The sequence below is a fragment of the Schistocerca cancellata genome, chromosome 6 (assembly GCF_023864275.1).
Source record: "Schistocerca cancellata isolate TAMUIC-IGC-003103 chromosome 6, iqSchCanc2.1, whole genome shotgun sequence".
In the NCBI taxonomy this organism is placed as follows: domain Eukaryota; kingdom Metazoa; phylum Arthropoda; class Insecta; order Orthoptera; family Acrididae; genus Schistocerca; species Schistocerca cancellata.
Genome location: NC_064631.1, coordinates 72,389,843 through 72,404,369, shown reverse-complemented (window position 1 = coordinate 72,404,369; position 14,527 = coordinate 72,389,843). Strand labels below are relative to the sequence as shown.

The 14,527-nt window shown below is 43.5% G+C and overlaps 1 protein-coding gene across 3 annotated transcripts in view; it reads left to right on the top strand.

Moving 5' to 3' along the window:
* LOC126191387 (coiled-coil domain-containing protein 112-like) overlaps window positions 1–14,527 on the top strand; it is a 270,959-nt gene that overhangs the window by 215,914 nt on the left and 40,518 nt on the right. For all 3 annotated transcript variants that reach the window (XM_049932244.1, XM_049932243.1, XM_049932242.1), the window contains one exon: window positions 3,903–4,114. In XM_049932244.1, the coding sequence (XP_049788201.1) occupies window positions 3,903–4,114 (212 nt within the window). The remainder of the gene's footprint in view (window positions 1–3,902; window positions 4,115–14,527) is intronic.

The following is a 14,527-nucleotide window of genomic DNA, read 5'->3' as shown; positions in this document are numbered from 1 at the left end:
TTAACTTACATTTTTCTATATTTAGAGCTATTCATCACACCAACTAGAAATTTTGTCCAAGTAATCTTGTACCCTCTTACAGTCACTCAACTTCATCACCTTCTTGTGCACCACAGCATCATCAGCAAACAGTGACAAACTGCTGCTTACCTTGTCCACCAGCTCATTTATGTACCATATTTACCCGAGTATAAGACGACCCTGAATATAAGTCAATCCCCTTTTTTTGAGAGGCTCATTGAGTAAAATTTATTTTTAAAATATTTTGAATTATGAAAATTACAAGCTGTTATTGGCATAAGGTATCTGCCTAAAAAGTTACCATTATACCTATTATAAACTTATGCCACTTGTTGGTTATCTGCATTTTGATAATACAAGGCAAAATAAAATAAACAAAAAGAAACCTTTATTTTTATCTTCAGTGCCTCCTTTGTTTAGCTCGTCATCATTGGTACCTCTATTTTTAATCATATTGTAATCATCAAACTGACAAGGCAGCTAATTTAAATCTTCATAGTCACAAATATTTGGATGTTTGTTCTGAATATGTTATGAATTTTGTAACACACAGTGGTTTTTGCTTCTATACTGATGTGAGAGTGTTGTAATGTCTTTTGCTACTAAAACATATCATCTGTCTGCTGCTTTCTCATTGGTTGTGTATAACAAGCAGCTGGCACACCCCTATTGTGTCATATCTCGCAGTGAACACCAACAACATTTGGCAGAAGTAAGGCTGTGAGTACCGGGCGTGAGTCGTGCTTTGGTAGCTCAGTTGGTAGAGCACTTGCCCGCGAAAGGCAAAGGTCCCGAGTTCGAGTCTCGGTTGGGCACACAGTTTTAATCTGCCAGGAAGTTTCACTAACAACATTGCTGCACGAAACACCTAAGTATGCCACTGGCCCCAGTCAATACTTCTAGCATCTTCTACAGAAATTTAAGGCATTGTTGAGTATTTGTCCAGTTTTAAAGTCAATTTGATTCTGAGTACACATGGATTCAGGAAAACTGCAGTTTAAACATGGAAGATATTTATAAAAAGCCAAAGTACACAGTATAGATTCCCATGGTTGGTAGCAAGACAAAATTTGCTGTCCGCTCACCACTCCCCTCCCCACATTGATTGTAGTTCTCAGCTAAGCTGGTGTCAGTGTTCCCTCTCCAAGCCTTCTGTAGCACTGTGCTTGAGAAACAGTGAAACACAGATGGCTATAACTTCTATGATGCAGGTTATATATAACAACAGCAACTAATACATACATAAAAGATTGCAATCACAATTCAGTCCAGTCCTCGAGCTTTTGTCTGTCCTGCGATCTGTCTCCACAACAGGTCTTTCTGCAGTAATTTATTCTTGCGATAACAAATGCAGTCAGTTTAATGTCATGTGTTTCATTTGTTAGACATTTAATTCTGGATTCATTTTCTTTCTTATTCATGTTCTGAAGCTGATTAAAAGCGGTTAATGTTTTCTGCTAGTATTTTAATATGTGAACAGGTACCAAATTTTCATTTGCAATGCACTTTGTGAATCATTAATTCCTCATAACCAAATAAAATACTGACTTGAGGTCAGAATCATGTAACGGTTTTTAAAGGATGAGACTTTTGCCTTTGGATGTTATCTTTACTATATTAGAGCTTACACTCGGTGTGGTGGCTGATGGGAACGACAGTAAATGGGAAAAGCACATATCCAGCTATTCATTCCATTGCACTAACAACGCAAGTAAAACATCATGTGATTGATTGAGCAAGATCGATTCTGTATCGAGCGCTTCTGCCTGTCGGGAAATCTTGAGCCAATTCGAACTGAAGTACTGTTTGCTAAGCTCTATCCTTCAGAACTCATCAAAATACATTTGAACGAAACATCAGTGGTGAAAGCTTCATCCGTAAATGTAAGATGACCCGTATATGAATCCATTAAAAATATTTACTTCAGCAGCAATAGTTTAATCTGTGAATAAAAGACAACACTGTATTTTTTGAATGACAAATTTGGGTGGAAACCTCGTCTTATAATCGGGTGAATGTGGTATGTAGAGAATAACAACAGCCCTGTTACACTTCCCTGGGCATTCCTGATGATACCCTTGTCTCTGCTGAACATTCACCGTAAGAACAACATACTGTGTTCTGATACTTAAGAAGACTTTGAGCGACTGATGAATCTGGGAACGTATTCCATATGTTCATACTTTCATCAAGAGCATGCAGTGGGGCTCCGTATCAAATATTTTACGAAACCTAGGAATGTCAAATCCGCCTGATGCCCTTTATCCATAGTTTGCAAAATATCATGTGAGAAAAGGGCAAGCCGAGTTTTGCATGGCCAAAGCTTTCTAAAACTGTGCTGATTTGTGGACAGAAGCTACCCCCCTCCTCAAGGAAATTTATTATATTCGAACTGACAATACATTCAAGGATTATGCAGCAAACCAGTGTTAAGGATACTGGTCTGTAATTTTGCAGTTCCATTCTTTTACCCTTCATATATATGGTAGTCACCTGCACTTTTTTCAGTCACTTGGTCCTTTGGGCCGGATGACAGATTCACAATAAATGCACGCTAAGTAAGGGGTTGATGCTGTAGAGTACTCTTTGTAAAACTGAACTGGGATTCCATCAGAACCTGGTAACTAATTTGCTGTCAACTCTTTCAGTTGTTTCTCTATGCCATGGATGCTTAACACAATGTCATCCATATGGGTGTCTGTGCGATGCTCAAATGACTATATGTTTACACGATTCTCTTGAGTGAACGATTTCTTAAATTTGAAATTTAAAAATTTGGCATTACTTTTGCTATACTGTACTGCCAAACCAGACTGGTTAACAAGTGATTTGATAGAAGCCTTAGACCCACTTAGTGATTTTACATAGGATCATAATTATCTCAGGTCCTTGGCAAAATATTTTGCTAAGGTATGATGGTGGTAGTTGTAAGCTTCACCCATAAGGAGACACTGAATAGAATTTGGGAGAAAAGAAATATGTGGCACCACCTGAATAGAAGAAGGGATCGGTTGATATGGCACATTCTGAGACATTAGTGGATCACCATTTTGTGTGTGTGTGTGTGTGTGTGTGTGTGTGTGTGTGTGTGTGTGTGTGTGTGTGTGTAAGGGGGAGGGGGGGGGGTTAAAAATGTTAGAGGGAGACAAAGAGATTAAAGTAGTAAGCAGATTCAGAAGGATGTAGGTTGCAGTAGTTATTCAGAGGTGAAGAGGCTCTCACAAGATAGAGTGGCATGGAGAGCTGCATCAAACCAGACTTTGGACTGAAGGCTCTGACTATTACACTGCAATGACAGGACTCTAAGGGCATATGCAGATGACATTCTGTTTACAAATATGTAGGTGCATTCACACCACTTGAACTGACCATCAGTTTTAATTCCTAGAAATTTTGTGTTTGGTACACAGTCTGTAGAGGTACCCAATTTAACATTGTCATTTTGCTTTCTGAGACTGAAATTCCTAGTTTTGTTAGTATTTGTTTTGCATTCAATGTAATTTTATTGTATATTGACCAACTGTATACTTCCTTGAGGTTTCATTTTTTTCTCTGCAAGGATGCCATTTGCTCCTCTCCAGTGGCTAATGCTGCTGTTGTCAGCAAAGAGAATGTTTCCCAAATGACATTGATGTATGTTAGGAACAGTGTTGATCCTTATATGTTACTTGAGTAACTTCTATGTTCATGTGTTTTGGCTGTGATAAGTTTGTCTGTAAAAGTTTAGTGTTATTTGAGTTTTATGTTATCTTTACTCTTTGCAGCATGTCTGCTACATGCAATCAGAACTTGTCAGAGGTGCATTCAGACTTGTGAATTTCTGTCATGTGCATTGTGACAGCTGTTTTTGTGTTTCTTGATAGAAGCTGTATTTTGAACAGATATTTCAAGAGAGGATATTATGAAACATGAGGAATGGTACTGCCAATATGAAAAACTTAGAAACGAGCAAAGACAAGCAATTGAAATGTGGCGTAATGAAAAGTCCCAGAGATCTTCACAAAAATGTATTGAGCAACCACCTCGGCCTCAGATACTACATAGAAACCCAGAGGATGCTGCTGATAAAAAGCAGAAGATAGAAGAATGGAAGGTAAGTTGTTTCGTATAATGTTCAAAACATAAAATTACAATAATGTGTAACACAAGCAGCGGTAGCTGTCGAATCAGAACTTGGTTTCAAAAGAAAGTACTTGAAAAAATGTACAGAAATATTGCAAACATCACTTAGAAGGGAACTGATGGAACAGCTGTTATTTTTAAATTTTGCCAAGGTATTGGTCAGCAATAGTAGGACACGTTGTTCTGGTTCAACAATGGTAGATACTTTTCCAACATTTTATAGATTTGTTATGTGATTTGGATGCACTGTCATTATTGTTCGTGTTATTAGCTCTCTCTCTCTCTCTCTCTAACTCACCCATACACCCACTCACCCACCCACCCACACACACACTTGTACACCATAATACAAAAATAAAATATCTGCTATTGTCACTTGTCTTCCTCATTTACAAAATCTTTCACATTGTAATAACAGTTACTTTTCAAGTATCTTTCAATGCTTTCTTCTATGGTTTATAGCTTGTAGTTCTTGAGCTTAGACCATACTTTATTGCTAAGCTGTAAAGCCATGTATTATGGTGTGTTTTCAAAAAAAGCTAAGTATAGTGTTCGTTACTGGAGGCACAACACACTAGGACTGATGTGCCCAAGGTAGTCAAGAACAAGGGAACTTCATTGCCTCCGATAAACAAAATATAATAACAGTTTTTAGGAATGCTCATTTCAGTCTGATGGCTAATCACTCATGTAATGGAATGTCCTAGGAGGTGAGCTCTGACCTGTGACTGGAATGTCCTAGTGGTTAATAGCTGATGTTGCACTGGAATGTTCATATGTAGACAAAGCTGACAGTTCAGGGTGTCTGATGAGTGCAATGGGCTGGTGTTTTGGACACAATTGTGAGGTGCTGCTCAGTCAGCTCAGTGCAGTGTGCTCCGGTTGATGAACCACCAGACCCGGTCCTTATAAAACCTGGAGCATAGAGTGCACTCAATGAAGGAACTCTGAGTGAACCACTAGGCACAGTTGGTGTAAGTCTGGAGTGTGCACTGATTACAGAGCGGTCAGGCAGTGACCTAAATACTCATCCAATGGAAGGATACTGGTGGAGGCATGTGACTTGCAGAAGTGAGGTAGTGCCATAATGGCAGCACTCTTTACAGCAATGTTTATGCCTCTGGTGGTGAGGCTGGAACCGAACGGTACTTTGGCAGCTGATGGAGGTTCAGTTGTAAACAGTTTGGTATTTTTGTGTGATAGTCAAATTGCTTTTGTCTGATCTCTATGGGCAGCGTATTTAGTGAGCCAGAGTTTTGGCAATCTGTGGTACATGACTGTATGGTTACGCAGCATCTCGTCCCCCAAGGGAGAGATCGTACAATTATCTCAAAGGAGATGTGGCTTCTGAAGAGAAGAGGTGCCATGAGGTCAGGGACACAGTCCATGGGATGATGATTGCTCGTGATAGTAGACCTGCACCCAGGGAGTGTTGGCTAAAGACAGAGAACTCAGATGTGGCCACGATAGATGGATCTGTGTTGGACGAGAATTGGGATGAGCGAACCTGAAAAAGAGAGGCATTCAGTATCATCATCTGGGAAAGTTGACCCATCCATTAGAGATGGCAATAGGTTGATCTCCACAGACAGTGGAGACACGAAGCTGTTATCATGGATGATCAATCTGCTTGCCAAACTCAGAGACAGAGGCAAGATCCAGTGTGATCTGGGTTTGCATCAAAACATCCAGGAGTGCACCACCAGAGGCTGAGCAAGTCCAGCTGGTGGCCTGAGAAAGGCATGCAGATGAGGACTATAGTCCTGAGTGATACAAGACGCACATGTGGCCTCAGATGGTGCCAGTGGCGTTACACGACATGCTGTCTCTTATTATGGCACTTTCCTGAAAACAATGGAAGAGCATGTGTCCTTTCTGGAAGAAGGAGATTGGGATGAGAATAGAAGCATGTGAGGTCCCATAGAATGATGCATGAAAGACCCAACCAAGATGGTTTGCTGGCAGGCATAACTTGAGGTGGATGATCCACAAAAGCCATACTGGAAACTTGTGGCTTGATGCAGGAAAGGAACAACATATACTGCAAGAAGCTGGAGATGGCAACTGAAAGAGTGATGGAAGACCGGAAACTTGTGACTTGATGCAGCACAGGAGCAATATGTGCTGCAAGAATTGGAGATGACAACTGAAAGAATGATGGAAGAAATGAGGTCCTTTGCCATGAATGGGTTGGGAGGTCTGGAGACTGCTGTCGAAGAACCTCAGCCCTCACAATCAGTGTAGCAAGGCCTTAGAGAAGAGTCTGATCGATGGAGACCAGGAGTGCTAAATGTGCTTTATTCTCATGATGTGAAAGCCACGTATAAAAGGAAATTTATTTGCTATTTTTAGCCACATTATAGACCTGTTACCTGATATTTTAAAACACGTCATACATCTTACACTTTCCTAATTCGATAGATAATGAAATCTACTCATCATGCGGTGGCAGAACACACACATAAAATGCTGTTGTATTGGCGAGCTTTCAGAACCAATACAACAGTGTTTTATGTGTGTGGCCTGCTGCCGCTTGTTGGGTAGATGTTGTATCTATCCAGTTAAATAGTTTTGTCAATAATTGACTGTTTTTGTTGTTATCTTACACTTTTTATTTTTCATCTTTTTTGCAGTTTTCTTTTCTTTTATGTACAACATTTTACAAAGAATAATACTTTTCAAAAAACAATAATTTAAGTTCAAAATATAATTAAAATTTAGTTGTTTTTTAAGAAGAGTATAGAAAGAAGGAGTGGTGGTCATTATTGACAAACACAGCGACTCCGCCTTTGGCCCTTTCTCCAGTTAGGTCATCTTTGCGATATGATGTATAGCCCCTTAGTACAGGAGCATCAGATGGTTTTAAATGCATTTCCTGTAAACACAAGCACAGGGGGCGTTGCCGTGCTAGGAGGTTCAGTTCCTCCACATGTGCCCAGAATCCATTCATGTTCCACTGTATAATTGGAGCCATCTATCAGGGTGGGAGTACCAGAATCCATTCTTGTTCCACTGTATAATGGGAGCCATCTATCAGGGTGGGAGTACCTTCATCCTCACTTTCTGTCGGGGAGGAGAGCCCACAACAGGTGGAGGCTCAGTTTTGGGGCGAGATGATTGCCCCAGTCTGACATCAACCTCCATCGCCTCAGAAGAGGAGTCGAGATAGATGTCAGAGAGAATGACATCCACATCAGGAGATTGTATAACTGCAGTCTCCTTTAGTGGGCGAGTCTTCACCTTTGTCTTTGGCTTCGATGTTCTGGCCTGAGGTGGCATTGGAGCCAAAACCTCAGAAGCAGTAGGGGGTGTAGCAGCGCTGGGCAGTGCACAAGACTGGACCCGGGAAGGGGCAGGAAGTTCCATGATGTCAGCTACCACGGCCTGGTCAGAAGGCTGGGGGGGGAGCAGCAGGCGTCACAGGAATGGCAGCAGCACACGTACATTGACAAGCGCAGGTGCTAGTGCTAATAGTAGCAACCTCCGTTTGTGTAGCGGCATCGGTTTTCAAGACTGGTTGTTTGAGAACGGAAGGAAAGGAAGCAGCAAACATGGGCGGCTGCATGGACTTGTAAATTTTCTTCGCCTCACCATACGGGATGCGTTTTGTAGTTTTTAGTTCCAGGATCTTCCGTTCCTCAAGGAAAACTCTGCATTCCCTACTCCACACAGGGTGATCCCCAGAGCAGTTGACACACTTGGAAGGAGAGGAGCAACCAACTCCCTCATGGGCGGCTTTACCACAATTCCCGCAAGTGGCTTCCCCTTTACAACCGAGAGTAGTGTGTCCAAAGTGTTGGCATTTAAAACACCGCATGGGGTTGGGGTAATATGGCCGTACACTGAGACATAGGAAACCTGCCTTCACATTCTCTGGCAATTTGGTATTGTTAAATGTAAGGATAAATGAGTCAGTCTTTATGAGAGCACCATCCACCCGTTTCATAATGTGTTGCACGTCGACAATTCCTTCCCGGGACCATTCAGCCTTCAGTTCGTCTTGGGGAATGTCAACGAGATCTCTGCAAGTCACAACATCCTTGCTGTAGTTCAAGGCGACTTCAATGCCCATCATGTCCTGTGGTGCTCCACTTCTCTTTGCGCTCGAGGTCAAGTTTTGGAGAGCCTCCTAACGTCTCAAGTGTTGTGCATCCTCAACACTGGTACTCCGACTCATTTCTCTGCTGCTACTGGGTCATTCTCAGCCATTGACCTATCTTTCTGCTCTCCAACCCTCACCATCTCTGTTCACTAGAAGGTCATTGATGACCTTCATTCCAGCGATCACTTCCCCATCCGTATTCATCTCCTGGATGGTGTATTGCTGGAGCAGAGGCCGTCATCGTGGATGATTGGCAGGGCTAACTGGCCACTGTTCAGTCGGTTGGCTGTGTTTGAACGCCACAACAGTGTACAGGACTGGGTGGATCACATCACAATTGTGATCCATCATGCTGCTGACCTTCTCGCCCTCTTAAGCAGTGCCTTGTGCCTTGGTGGACAGAAGAGTGCCATTCTGCCATCCTGGACAGGTGTCCAGCTCTTCGACGATTTAAATGCCACCCAACAGCGGTCAATCTTACCGCCTTTCGAATCGCGAGAGGCAGGGCATGCCATGTCATTAAGGAGAGCAAGAAAAGGCCATGTCAGGAGTTCCTGGACTCCATCAACCGTTCCACTTGTTCCACAAAAGTATGGGAAGCCATCCGGAGGATTTTCGGTCAATGCAGTCGTTTACCAATAGCTGCAGTCCTGAACCAGGGATGCCTCCAAACGACACCCAGAGCCATTGCTCAGACGCTGGCAGAGCATTTTGCACAAAGTACTGCCACTGCAAATCAGGATCCAGCGTTTCGTCGCTACCGTGCGACTGTCGAGATAGCAAACTTGGACTTTCGGTCGAACAGTTCTGAGGCCTACAACTCCCCTTTCTCCATGTGAGAACTTGACTCGTCACTTACTGAGACTACTGATACTGCACCAGGTTACGACCGCATCCGGTACTCCATGCTTCGACATCTGCCAGCAGCGTCAAAGGAAATCCTCCTCATATGTTTTAATCTCATATGGCAGACAGGAGTGTTCCCCACCTCGTGGAGGGAGGCAATCCTCATCCCTCTCCTCAAACCAGGAAAGGACCGCACATGTCCCGGTAGTTATCATAGTATCGCCTTGACAAGCTGTGTCGGAAAGACCCTGGAACGGATGGTTAACCGGCGTCTGGTCTGGCTGTTAGAGACCAGACAGCTCCTTAGCCGCTTTCAGTGTTGATTCCAAAAATTTCGGTCCACGGTCGACAACCTGACCCTCCTAGAGGCGGCTATTCAGCAGGCTTTTCTCTGTCAGCATCGCTGTATCGGTATCTTCTTTGATATCAGTAAGGCATATGATACTACTTGGAGACACTGTATTCTTGCACAAATGCATCAATGGGGCTTTCGTGGCCGCCTCCCCATTTTCATTCGGTCTTTCCTGTCTCAGCGGTTTTTTCGGACCCGCGTTGGTAACACACTGTCTGATCGCTTTGAGCAAGAGAACGGTGTCCCCCAGGGCAGTGTTTTAAGTGTTACCCTCTTTGCCATAGCCATCAACAGTATAACGTCTACAGTGAGGAGTCCAGTACAGTGATCCTTATTTGTGGACGACTTTGCTGTTTTCTGTTCCTCCTCCAGTGTTGCAACCGTGAGCCGTCAGTTGCAGCTAACAGTGTGGCGGTTAGAGGAGTGGGCTGCAAAGACGGGTTTTCGGTTTTCTGCCGATAAGTGTGTTTGTGTTCATTTTAATTGTTCTCGTCATCTTTTTACTTTGCCTGCCTTGCATATGGGGGATACTGTCCTACATTTTAGAGACACAGTGCGGTTTCTAGGCCTAATTTTTGACTCCAGGTTGTCATGGCTGCCACACCTACGTGACTTGAAAGCCAGAACGCTGAAGGCACTGAACATTCTCAAGTGCCTCAGCCACAGGTCTTGGGGCGCGGACAGGGCGCGTCTCCTTCAGTTTTATGGAGCTTTTGTGCGTTCACGGCTGGACTATGGCTGCACAGTATATGGGTCAGCGAGGCCATCTTATTTGCGGATCCTTGATGCTGTTCACCATGCTGGGATCCGACTGGCCATGGGTGCTTATCGGACCAGTCCCGTACCCAGCCTCTGTGCTGAGTCTGGCGAACCGCCACTTACCATCCGGCGGCAGCTCCTGCTGGTGCGCCAGGCTTGTAAGTTTCTTGCAGCTCCCAGCTCGCCTGCTCACCGTCTTGTTGCCCATCCACCTCTGGACCGCCTTTTTTCCCGCCATCCCAGGGCTACGTTGCCATTTGGGATCCGTGTGCAACGTGTACTAGAGTCCCTCGGTGTGGAGTCTGTACAACCCCAAATCCAAGGTTTTAACCGCCTGCCACCCTGGTTACTGAAGAGGCCCAGAGTGATTTTAGATTTATTGCAGTACAAGAGATTGCACTCCTGCCACCGTTTTTAATGCAGCATTTTCTGCCATTTTATCTGAGCACCACGACTATGTAGCTGTTTTTACGGATAGGTCGAAACAAGGGGATTCTGTTGGTTGCTCAGTTGTTTTTCCATATCGTGTCCTCAAGGTCCGACTGCCTCAGACTTTTACTGTCTTTGATGCAGAATTGTCTGCGATCTTGCGGGCACTGGAGCACATGAGACATTCTTCCTCTCCTAAATTTCTTGTCTGTTCCGATTCACTCAGTGCCCTTCACTCATTGCAACATTTGTATCCGGCAGACAAAATTGTCCAGACCATCCAGGATGCCCTCCTCCGACTACAGCGACTGGGGAAGGTTGTAGCTTTTTGCTGGGTTCCGGGGCATGTCGGCATTGCTGGGAATGAAAGGGCAGATCTCACAGCCAAGGAGGCGTGTCTCGATCCACAAGTATCTCAGTGTGCTATCCCCTCGCACGCACTCACCCCGCTGTTGAGCTCACGGGTCATGCGTCGGTGGGAGGATGAGTGGCTGGAAGTGACTGACAATAAGCTCCGTATAGTCAAGCCCACAACACGTGTGCGGTGTACTTCCTTTCAGCCCCATCGACGGGACGAGGTTCTCCTCACTCGGCTTCGAATAGGCCACAGCCCTATGACGCATGGCTTCCTTCTCCGGCGAGAGGACCCTCCAGTGTGTGGTGCTTGTGGCGTCCAGGTCACTGTGCGCCACATTTTATTGGATTGCGTTTTATTTTCTGACCAGCGGGTTGCGGCTGACTTGCCAGCAGACCTGCCTTCTCTTTCAGGCAACACTCGGACGAATGTGGTTAAAGTTTTAAAGTTCTGTGCCCTGTCAAATGTTTTTACAAAGATTTTAGGGAGAGGATTTTAATTTGCTCACTGTGTGACAAGCTCGCCCATATTTTATGTAAGTGGCCAGCCAATAACAATTTCCTGTGACATTTTTGTTGCTATGTTTCCCCTTTCCTTAGGTTTTACTTTCTTATGTAGCATTTTCCTTCTTTTCCTGCTTTCTTTGAGTGTGTGCTTTAGTTTTCTTAGGTCTGTCCACATTCGTTCCTTTTAATGTGTGTCAGGGCGCTGATGACCCCGATGTTGAGCGCCCATATTCAGTTTCTCATCTGTCTGTGCCCCAAGATAGAGCATAACATGTGCTCGTTTGATGTTTGTGTCCCCAATTGTAACTGATGGATTCCTTTGGAATGATCCTTTCAGTAATGCGTATGTTGTTTTGTTTTCGGTTATCCTGAGTTTGTTGTTGTGATACCATTGTGTATAAATATAAAAGATGCCAACTACCGTATTTACTCAAATCTAAGCCGCACCTGAAAAATGAGACTCGAAAACAAGGAAAAAATATTTTCCCGAATCTAAGCCGCACCTGAAATTTGAGACTCGAAATTCCAAGGGAGATAAAAGTTTTAGGCCGCACATCCAAATCGAAACAAAGTTGGTCCACTGTAATATGAGACACAATTTAATTCGAATGAATGACAGTAGTTTGGTTCGAGTCTTAAGCTTAGCAGTTAAGCTTTACCATGTAGCCACTGCTATGCGTCAGGTGCTCCGTCCGTATTTATACGGGTACCATTCCTTTTTCACGTGCTTCGTCTGGTTTGAATTGATTGCTTATTTTTCTTTGATCTGGTAAGTGCCGTTCTCTTTGTTATAGATGTTTACGTCACTCTAAGCTGAAAATGCATTACTGTACTGTGTCATGCATTGTGTGTCGCATTCTGATAGTGAGTACTTACGACCTGTCGCCGCTCACGGCATAACTTCCTTTTGTGCGCACTACCGCCGCTTACAATAAAAAAAAAAAAAAAAAAAAAGAATCATCTCATTAGCGAAACAATGGCAAGAGACTGCTTGCTATTTGCTGTTACTTACACTGCTGCTTTCTTTGATAATGATCAACAAGAACCAAATAATAGACTGCGTATGATAGATGATGTTCGGAACGAGAGTTTAGCGAAAAATTTTCTCCGGTTTAAAATCTTTGCAGACGCCTCTGTAGTACATTACATTCTGCACAGAAATTAGTCATCTTAGATTTAAAGATCTTGTCAATTGTCGTGCTCCATTTCTGGCTGTATTACTAATAGGCATAAGAACAATACAAATATAAACATGGCATAATATGTATATTATTCCACGTTTGATGTTGTCTTACTCTAGTTTCGTAGTTTATTAGGCAGACAGGATTTAAATGAGATAGCAGCAAACACGAAAGAATACATGGCAAAATGTTTATATTCATACGGTATTATTCTTATGGTGAAAAGAATACTGCATGCGATTCACAATTCATAAAAGTTCTTATTAGCAATGATCTCTTGTCACAGGTAGGAAAAAATTCAGAACGTAGATTTGGCCATATTGACAAACATCCCAAACAATCTTGCCAGTCGGAGTTTCGTAGCACGTTGAAATGCTGCTACATTCGAAGATGAACAATACGGAATTTGTATTTACTTCGTTGGATAATGTATGAAAATGAAAATGCAGTGGTCGAAACTCGGGGCTGTGAAAAAAAGCTCATCTTCCACCTTTTTTTTTAAAAATATACTGATGCAGAGGTTCTGTCGCCAGTATTTATCTTTGTGCCTGCAAAGCATGCCTGTGTAGTGCTGCATAATTCGATGGCAGAAGTTTGTTGTGTCGGCACCTACCAACATTTTTCAGAACTTCCGCTTACTTTGCACTCGATTCTCTGCCGCAGGCGGGTTTTTGGATTACAAAAACTGGAAAAAAAGTGCAGCTTAGATTCGAGTAAATACGGTATATCCTAGATCGTCTGAAATCTGTGCCCGTCCAACTCCCACCACACAACTTGCCTGTCACCATTGATGTCACATCCCTCTATACCAACATCCCCCACATACATGGTATGTCTGCTGCTGAACATTTCCTCAGTCAGCGCCCACCTGATTCCAAACCTATGACATTCTTCCTACTCACCTTAATCAACTTTTTACTTGCCAACAACTACTTCACCTTTGAGGGACAGACTTACAAACAGGTGTGGGGTACTGCAACGGGAGCCAGGATGGCTCCTTCCTGTACCAACCTTATCATGGGTTGCTTGGAGGGGGTTTTCCGGAGATCCATATGTCTTCAGCCCCTGGTTTGGTTTAGATATATTGATAACATCTTTACCATATGGACTCATTGTGAGACCAACCTGTTAAAATTCCTGGAATCTCTGAATACCTTCTCCCAGTTAAATTTCACATGGTCTTATTCCAAATCCCTTGCCAATTTCCTTGATGTTGATCTCATCCCCACTGAAGGCCATGTACACACGCTTCCATCCACATTAAACCTATCAACAAACAGCAGTCCTTACATTTTGACAGTTTCCATTCTTTCCATGTCAAACTTTCGTTCCCATACAGCTTTGGCATTGAGGCAAACGTGTTTGTTCGGATGCAGACTCGTTACAGCAATACACCACCATTCTCACTTCAGCCTTCACTGCACATAATTACCCCACCAGCCTAGCTCAAAAGCAGATTTCCCGGGCCATCACATCCAATCCTGATACCACTGAGCCCTCCAAAAAACAACTTCGGAGCACACTACTGTGACTTAGTATTATCCTGGTCTGGAATGTATTAATCAGCTACTTTGTCAGGGCCATGAGTTTCTAAAATTATGCCCTGAAATGAGATCCATTCTGTCTGAAATTTTGCCCACCACACCTGGAGTAGCTTGTCATATCCCTCCCAATCTCCGCAACATTCTTGTCAGACCCTATGCTGCTTTTGCACTCATCTCCCTACCCCATGGCTCCTACCCTTGTGACTGACCATGCTGCAAGAATTGCCCTATGCACCCTCCTACCACCACCTATAACAGTCCTGTAAATTGCAAAACATATATCGGTACTATCAAAGGGAGAGCCACCAGT